Below are 9,427 nucleotides of genomic sequence, written 5' to 3'. Positions count from 1 at the left end.
TGAATGATATGATCATTAGAACAAAATGCTGGAACTTCATTGCCCTATAATTTCTAGTTTGTTATCTTGGTCGCTCGGGTTCAACACAAGCAAGTGCTAATAAGTAATTTAATATGAAAAAAATAAATCAGTTGGCGATAAGAAACATTTGAACAATGAACAGAGAATTTTTGTAGTTCAATCCTGAAGCGACATTCAAATTCGATGCGATGAAAATGATCTCACATTTTATTTTTGGAGATAAATTAAAGATAGAAGCAATCTACATTGTAGTTTGGTTGGAAAAAATATTTTTTATAATTATTACACTGTATAGAGAATTTTATCGACTGAATTGAGGAACAACTCCTTATTTGCTTGGATACGTAGTGAAATATTAAAAAACAATAGAATTAACGACGAAAAACAATGAAAATCACTAGTATTTTGAATTTTCGCAATTAAAAAGCAATTGAACAATTTCGTATCAGCTGTAAGGAAACAAAAATATCTACAGATCTCGTCATTTTTTATCGCGAATTAGTTCGAAATCAAGGCATTCAGAGCGACGCCAAAGTCATGGCTATATTATTCAATGCCAATTCGATTCTTGCCTATTTTGCAATTCCAAATCGCGAACAATGACTCCTGAACTTCAAATATCAGACTCGTGCAAATATCAAACATTTTTTTCAGCAAACGAAGCAGTCAGCATTAGACGGCAATCTAAAAATATTGAAAGCGCAATAACGAAAATTATTATTGTTGCTCAATTTTCATTTGGCTACTCATTGAAATCTTGGAAACTCATTTGTGCATAATAAACAACGGATTTTAATCTATTTACGCATTTAATTTATTCATGCATTTCCATACAATTCGATCAGCGGCGGCCTATTAAATGTTAATCACTGCCAGTTGTGCGGTATTTTGTTCGCTAATTAGTTCGTGCACTCTGCACTGCAATTATAACACGAATTTTGAATAAATTTTCTCCCGCTCGCCACAAGCCAGACGAACGATTCTATGAACAGTCTGAACAATGTATAAGCTTATACCTGGAATCAACTCTATGCATTTGAATGTAGCCATTTGGGCACTCGCAATACAAATAATAAAATTTACCTAACTATTCCGTTAAATTTACCTAAACGTGCCGGTAAACATGGTTGAGCCGCTATACTTCGCGCGTGTCGAAATTACAAATTGCACCAATACTACTAGATTCGAATAACTTCAATTCTAGCTTCGAACGTGCCTAAATGAAACTTTTAGCACCTTCATTAATGTCAAATTGCTGTTTTTATGAGAATTGATCATTTATTATGACACAACTTGTATGATGTAAGAGTCTAATGATGGTCCAAAGTGTTCACTTAATCTATACACAAAATGAAATCTTTTTGTTCAGTAATGTTCTTAGAAAATTCGCTACTTGGTTCCGTCAAATGATTCGCTTCAATTAATTTCTGATGATATCATCTTCATTTCTTGTGGATAAATTCGTCTTGATTTCGTTAATTCAGTAAGACACAGCTCATCCCAATTAAGTCGATGCTAGATGAACACTCCTTATCAAATGCTCGTTCATAAATTAGAAATCTAGCTTTTTGTGTAGGAAATATGAACAATTTTTTTTCTTTTCACTTGTCAAAATATGTAAATGTGGGAATCACTTGCTGCAGTGTATACTGATTGGTGGACACGTCATTACGTTGCATTAAGTAGAGCTTCTGGGAAATGAATTCGAATATTTTTAATTATTAGGCTAGCCATTGTTCAATCTGAGAAGCAATCATGCATTGCATTTTTCCTATAAAAACAATCGGAGCGAATGATTTTCCGTCAGTCATCGTTCGTACTAAAGAAAATAGAGAGCTATCTCTTTGTCAATAGTGAATTCAAAAATTTTGTTCAATTCTAGTGAAACAAATTGTTGGATTTTTATCAATAATGAATTTTAAGAGTGCAATTGGTACATATATTAAATCAATACTTGCTTTAAATATATTCAATCCAAGTTGATTCAATCATAACGAAAACAAATGTTGTATTTTAAAACAATTCTTTTGTCCATTTTTTTTTTGCTCTGAATCAGTCCTCTGCTTGGCGATTGGAGCAGCGGTGGCTGTCGATTATTGTGGAAAAATGAGATGCGCCAAAAAACCACATGTCGCATGTAATAGTCCTGCTGCAAATAAAGTAAGTGAAACTTCGGAAGAGGACAAAAATGGTCAATGGAAGTAACCCAAAGATAACAGCCTTGCGTCGCAAGAATTTATTGGAAAAAAAATCCGCCTGCATTACAAAAATGCAAATTTTCGGACATTTTTTCTTCACATTCACCGGAAGTGCTTCTTAGTGGCTTAGCTGTAGCCCGAATGCCAAAAATAAATTGAAAAAGTCAACACATTTTACACTTAAAAGTTCAGCTGTATGGTGAAATATACAAAGAAAAAACACATTTTCAATTTTCCAAAGAAGTGTCACTGTTCAGACAAGTCACTGCACAACAGGCAAGGAGGAATGTGAGTCACATTATGTGACAAGAGGGAAAATATGTGATATATTGAATATTAGTCCAAAGACAATTTCTTCAGAAAATTGAAACCCATCGAAAACTTTACAACTCAATTTTATAAATTCCGTCAAAGGTTCGCATCACCTCGAAATGTTGTAAATCAATGAATTATTTCTAATGATAGACAGTTTCAGCTCTCTGTAAGGTTTGAAATCGCGTTATTTTTTCAGTGTTTCCAAAAAACATTTTAGAGAGCCGTTAAAAAAATGCAGTATTGCAGTGCAGTAATAGTGCATTTTTTTCCGTTTTTTCTACGGTATCAAAATAGAACACTACAGAAAAATAACGTTTTTTTTATAATCGTTTGCGGTATTTGTCGAAACGTTTGTAAACCCTAGCTCTCCGTGTATCTAAAAGTCTCCATTCTCTGTGAATCTATAAGATATAAGTGCGATGAGTGTTATTGCATTCTTAGTTATGAACAAAAAAGTTTAATTTATCAATGACTAATTGACTATATTAAATGCTCCATTGAGCATGAAATGATTCTGTATATTTCGAGTTCTGAAATTGGTAGTAGCAAATGCCTCTATATAAAGTCATCATAAAAATAATGAAGTTTTCTTAAATCGTTGACAAATTGAATTGCGCCAATAACATCTAACGTCACAAAGTTCATTCTTAATCAACCATATCACACACATTAGTTGAAACCAGTTGAAAGCACTCAGTGTAGCTGTAATGTACAAAATACGGCTAGAAATTAAAAATGTATCATTTTTCTTGACCCATCTCTTTATGTACAGTATACATTGTACACTATGTTTGCTTATTTTGTCCAAAATAAAAATAAATTCAATTAGATTTGTCAGAATAATAATAAATTCATTGTGCACAATTTCAGGGTTGGGGACCTGACTGCTCGTCAGACAAAGCATTGGTCAATATTACACCAGAGCTCCAGCAACGAATCCTTGATATACACAATAAGCTGCGAAATCAACAAGCTGCTGGAAAAACACCAAACTATGGTCCAGGATCGCGTATGGGAACACTCGTTTGGGATGATGGGCTAGCTGAGATGGCCGAATATAATGCACGGCTATGTAAATATGGTCACGATAAATGCAGAAACACTGGTAATAATGTGAAACAATAATCAAATGCTTTAGAATTAATATTTCTTCTTTTTTTAATATCGCAGAGGATTGGTATCCGGCCGGACAAAATATCGCAAAGGGAGGTGGCATGACCGATGACAAGGAAATCATTGAGAAATTGGTTCCAGCATGGTTTGAAATGGAAGCACAAAACGGTGGTCAATATGGTTGGATGAAAATGATTGAGAAGTTCCAAGGCATTGGAACATCTCACGATCCGTAAGTGAATGCATCAAAATACGTTCTACAATTTCTGAAATTCGGTAATAACTTCTGTTTTGATTTTTAGCAAAAAAGAAATTGGTCACTTCACTCAATTCGTCGGACAAGATGCAACGGTTGTGGGCTGTGCTGGTTCAAAATACACTGATGGCGAAGGACAGCAAGCAATCTTAGTGTGCAACTATGGGTTCGGAAATATGCAGAATACGTGAGTGACTTTAGTTTAACAAAATCAGTTAAAGTGATCGAAATAAATCCATTTTACAATTTCTGAATTGAATAGGTACATCTATGAAGCTGGACCAGCCGCATCGAAATGTAAAACCGGAACAAATCCTGATTACCCCGCTCTTTGCTCGGTAAATGAAGATTACACCGAAGATTTGAAAAAACGATCTGCATGGGACTTCAAACCAACTGTCAAACCCGGAGGTGGAGTCAGCTGGAATACACCCGGTGGTTGCGATGAAGATCCAACAGGAGAATGCCAGAGAATGAATTCAGATCCGGGAACATTTTTCAAAGATTATTTGAAACCAAAGGGACCAACTGAAACTAAAGTCACAATCGGACCCAATGGAGAAGTCATGTTTGAATTCCCTGGCGACTGCGACCAAGATTGTCAAGAGAAAGCACAGCAAGATTTCATCGCATCTCATCCAGAATATGGAAAATAATGATTTTCTTTCGATCTATGACAACCCTGATTTTGATGACAATGAGAAAATTTTGCACAAGCACCCTATCACACATTTTTATAAACATAAAGCATTTCCTTTTTCAATTAGTCGAAATTTCATCTAAAACTTGAAATCGTATACACCAGCATGCAATTCTACACCAAAACCTCTTTTAGAAAATTCTAGCTAGCCAAAACTATTTATCAAGTAGAAACCATTAAAAAAGTTTCACATCGACATTTGGTTTGCTGACCAAAAACACTTATATTCGGAATAAAATGCAAGAGAAAAAAACCATTTGGGCGTTTCATTAGATTTATAAATCAAAAGAATTTCTACACTGGAAATTCATCAGTTGGGGTTTTGTTGGGGCATCGAACGGCACCTCATTAAAATTGATTTCTTGGGTCTGAATGCAGTTTATACAGGTGAGTAAAAATTACTTGAAAAATATGTACGAATACCTGATTGAAAAGCACATACGTGAACATTATCCACTGGACAATAGGCATGCTTTTGTTTGAAAGAATTATTATGATTAATGCTGTTCTAAATCACCGAATATATGCGAAATTAAAATTATACGGGGATATCATATGAAGGAGGATTAGCAATGCTCGATCCACCCTAATAAGCATATTCTTCAATCCAAAAGGAACAACAGAGATGCAGTCAAATAGAGCACAGATACAATCCATTGGACATGTCGATCAGTGGCGACACATTTGAAAGAAAAAAGCTTTAGAAATTCACTCAAGATAGCGATATGTGATAATATTATCAGATGAAAAACCTCTAGACGAGGTTAAAATGGAGTGACGCTCCGTACGTGGATTTACCACTCAAAAAGACTGATACCATATTGAGTGAAGCTTTGACGCTGTATTACCTCTGGATACGAAGTTCAAAAGTGTTTTTCGCATACACTATTGTAAAAATTTATTTACAATAAGGAAAAATATCGCGTCGCGACTTTTGAATTTTGTTTCAAAGCATTTAAGCATTTTGCCGTGTAAAAGTCGTGACGCGATATTTTTCCTTATTGTAAATAAATTTTTACAATAGTGAATGCGAAAAACACTTCTGAACTTCGTATCCAGAGGTAATACAGCGTCAAAGCGTCATTCAATATGGTATCAGTCTTTTTGAGTGGTAAATCCACGTACGGAGCGTCACTCCATTTTAACCTCGTCTAGAGGTTTTTCATCTGATATCAGTAATTTTGTAAGGCTTTTTTTGGAAAAATACATTTTTATGTAAAAGTATGTCTATTTTAACTTCTTATCATTGGGAAATTGTAATTTTTTGGGTAATACATTTGCATCCACATTTCACAAGTTTTGTAAATAGCAAATTTCCACTTTTAAAAAAGTTCCATTTTCCCCTTATTGGACATTGTAAAATGTGATTAAATTTCAAAATATCCATTAAAAGAGTGTTGAAGTAATCTTAGACCCATTACTTCATTGAAACATATTAATTTCCAAAAACAAAGCAACAGTGGCTTTTTTTGGTGCGCTCGCGCCCGTGTGCAAAATTTTTTACGCGCCTTTTGAATTTTAACAGAAAATTCTATATTCCTTGTTTACATACATTACAAAGAACAAGCAAATGTTGGTCGAAAAGAAACAAGATCTGAAAGGAAGAGTGAAATGAAATACGGTGTGTTTAGCTTAGCAGCGTGAAAACTGAATAATTTATTAAACCTTCTTACTGTCTACGCAGTTTTAATGTAAAACTAAATCAAATTCTTAATCGAAATTGCATTTTCTAGCTTTGAGGTGGGCAAATTCATCAATAATTTGATCGTAATTCAATGTTTTTGCTACATCCTGTTCAATAGAAATTATCGCTAAATTGCTGAGTCGTTCCTGCAGCATTGTGCTTCGTAAGTACGTTTTGGTCAACTTCAATTTCGAAAAGGTGCGTTCTCCTGTTGCAACGCTTACAGGAAGCGTCAGGAGGATCTTGTAGGCAATGACCGCATTTGGTAGTGAGTTTTCTAATCTCTTTTTTGCGATTTCATTCAAAATGTCGATGGTATGTTCAATTTGGTGGCTTTCCATTATTTTGCCAACTATGCGCAGTTCGTTACATAATTCCTCGGCATCGATATCGGATTCGTTGTTGTGAGTCAGAGTTTCTTTCAAAAGTTTGCAATGCGTAATCAATTCGCCACTTGAATAGAGTGCGTTGAACTCCTTATACTCATAAAGAAACGCGTACAATTTGCTGTGTGAATTAATCACTTTGAATCGATCCTCAATCGATTCGGATGCAACGTCGACAACAAAATCAAAAAAGTTTTCTTTGAACAATTTTTCCGGATCTGTCTCGTTTCGGCGAGGTCTTCCTCTTCGGGTTTGTTCGAAATTCGCCGGAATTTCCAATTCATCGGCAATTTCGGTGGCTTCTGTAATAGCACGTTCATATCCGTTTTCTTTGTATTCAGCTAAAAACTGACTAATATCAGATAAGAGAGTTTCAACGCCGCTTAAATTCATGTCAATACGTTGCATCAGTTTTGATACGCGGTCAAAATTTTCCAATATTGCGTGCCATATACAGACCGAACAAATGAATTTAAAATCAATGAAGTTTATTATGCATTCCGCCTCGTACCGTACAGATGGTTCAAATGACTCAGAATTGCTGATTTCATCGAGTGTTGCAAGGATTTTATTGAGATTTCTACGAAGCGGCTTAATTGCATTTAATCGCGCCGACCAACGTGTTGTACTTAATGCTTTTGGCACCAAATCATGAATAGATGTGCAATGCTTCTTCAAAATATCCCAACGAGTAGTTGATGCTGAAAGAAAAGTGTAAATCTTCTGTACCGTAGCAAAGAAAGCACAAACTTCAATAGAGGCTGATGCAGCGTCATTCAATGACAAGTTCAATGTATGATTTGAGCATGGGATAAATACAGCCAACGGATTTATACTTTGAATTTGCGCTTGTACACCGATGTGCTTGCCTTTCATATTCGATCCGTTGTCGTATCCCTGACCTCGCATATTTTTGATTTCGATTTTGTGTTTATTTAGATTGTTAACAGCGATATCGGCCATCGCCTTTCCAGTCGTTTCGCTGACATCAACAAACTCGATAAAACTCTCTTTGATTTGAAAAAATCGCTTGTCGACATCAAAGTGTACATATCGAATAACAAACGTCATCTGCTCCTGACGACTCACGTCTGATGTGCAATCCAAAATCAACGAATAATACTTGCTTTCAATGATTTGGTCGATTATGTGCTGTCGCACTTTATTTCCAACGATGGTGATGAGTTCATTCTGTGTTGCGGGGCCTAGATATTTATTTCGAGAGCTACTTTCTAAATGATTTTTCATCACCAAATCAAATTCACCAATAGTTTGAGCCAGTTCATAAAAGTTGCCACTCGTATTGTCCGTTCCGGCAAATGCAATATTTTGTCGTGCCAAAAACATTGTCATTGCAACAAATCGTTCAAACACCTGCTTCAATTGCTTCTTTCTATCCAACAAACTCTTTTCCAATTGACATTCAATCGTAGTGTTATTCGATAATCTGTTGAATTGCTCCTTCCAAATACAGAAATTATCCAAATGACTTGCTGAAGTTTCATGACGTTGAATTGCTTGCGACAAATGTCTCCAATCTGAAAAGCCTTGACTTGCGTTGAACGGATTGAGTTGTCATTTGAATTGAAAAGTAAACAGCAAAAACAATGAACTGAATCAAGCTGCCTTGAATAAATCAACCATTCCCGTTTAACTCTTTCGTTGTTCGTGAGCGTTTAAGAATAATAATTTGAGGAAAATGTACGCCCATTCGTAATCGGAAATTGCATATCAATTTGATTTGGGCCTGTTTGAATAATACGCGTTCTCAGATTCTCTGACAATGTTGATGGAAAATTGGCCACGTCAGATATATCAATTTCCAAATCTAATCGAAAAAACATAACAATTGGATAAGTCAGTTGCCAATTGTACTTTGGAAAGGCAAAAATTGTTTCGCAAGTATAATAATGACCTGCAATCAATACCGATGCACCTAAAGATGGCGATATTTCTTCGACTTCCATCTTTTCTGTTGCTTCATTTTCCTCTGATAAACCACTTTCCATCTCTTCTGATAGATCTTTTGTATCGGACGCATTGCTATCAGTTGCTGATGGTATTTTCTCAAAGGTGCTAGCATCTTCAAAACGAAATGAATTAACAATGGCACAATTTCAAAATCACTGAAACACAAACCTTGGCTCCGAAAATAACAATCGAGCTTCCGCGTTTTTTTACGCAATCAGCCTCTTTAGCTTCTTTCTCTTCGCGCCTTTTCTTGAAGTCATACCCTGATGGTTTTTTATTCATGGTATTTTATTCGGTTGAAATTTCACTCAAATTTTTATTTATTCGCACGAAATATATTTGATATAGACACAATAGAATGAAATCAGTGCTCAATTAGACACTTGTCGAACGAATGATTCGTCCTCTGTATAATGCGACGAAATCGCAATGCGCTTATACCGATATCGAACACAGAAAAAAAGATTTGTCATCATTTTTTTAATATTTGCAGCACTTTCAGTCTACTTGTATACAAGCAAGTGTTTTGTTCGTGTGGCGTGATTCATACTTCTTCAGAACGATATCGAACTGAGTTTCAATGTTTATATTCGCTTTAATCAGCTGTTGTGAAAACACGTTGCCATTTTGAGTGTTAAACAAAAAAAACAATTTTTCGATGTTTAGTTAATTTCAATCGCTTATGTCGATACCAGCGATGACAACAAAACGTCGTAATCTCGCGCTTTTTTCCAAAAAAAAATTGCATCGCTCGTGCGCCTTCGGCGCTCTCGCGCCTTTTCA

General features: G+C 35.4%; 2 protein-coding genes across 2 annotated transcripts; one reads left to right on the top strand and one right to left on the bottom strand.

Annotated features, from left to right (window-relative positions):
- The first annotated feature begins 1,816 nt into the window (after positions 1–1,816).
- Positions 1,817–4,871, top strand: LOC129572011 (antigen 5 like allergen Cul n 1-like). The gene is made up of 6 exons (XM_055451911.1): positions 1,817–1,954; positions 2,078–2,181; positions 3,405–3,639; positions 3,705–3,879; positions 3,950–4,090; positions 4,166–4,871. The coding sequence occupies exons 1-6, from the start codon at positions 1,933–1,935 to the stop codon at positions 4,557–4,559; spliced, it is 1,071 nt and encodes a 356-aa protein (XP_055307886.1). The 5' UTR covers positions 1,817–1,932; the 3' UTR covers positions 4,560–4,871.
- Positions 4,872–6,313: 1,442 nt separating this feature from the next.
- Positions 6,314–8,020, bottom strand: LOC129572013 (zinc finger MYM-type protein 1-like). The gene has a single exon (XM_055451913.1). It carries the CDS (start codon positions 8,018–8,020, stop codon positions 6,314–6,316), a length of 1,707 nt encoding a protein of 568 aa, XP_055307888.1.
- Positions 8,021–9,427: the final 1,407 nt, after the last annotated feature.

Source organism: Sitodiplosis mosellana, unplaced genomic scaffold (assembly GCF_009176505.1).
Source record: "Sitodiplosis mosellana isolate CC-2019 unplaced genomic scaffold, AAFC_SMos_1.0 Smas_scaffold_3969, whole genome shotgun sequence".
Taxonomy (NCBI): Eukaryota; Metazoa; Arthropoda; class Insecta; order Diptera; family Cecidomyiidae; genus Sitodiplosis; species Sitodiplosis mosellana.
Note: the sequence above shows the minus strand (reverse complement) of the source record. Positions and strands in the feature narration are given on the sequence as shown.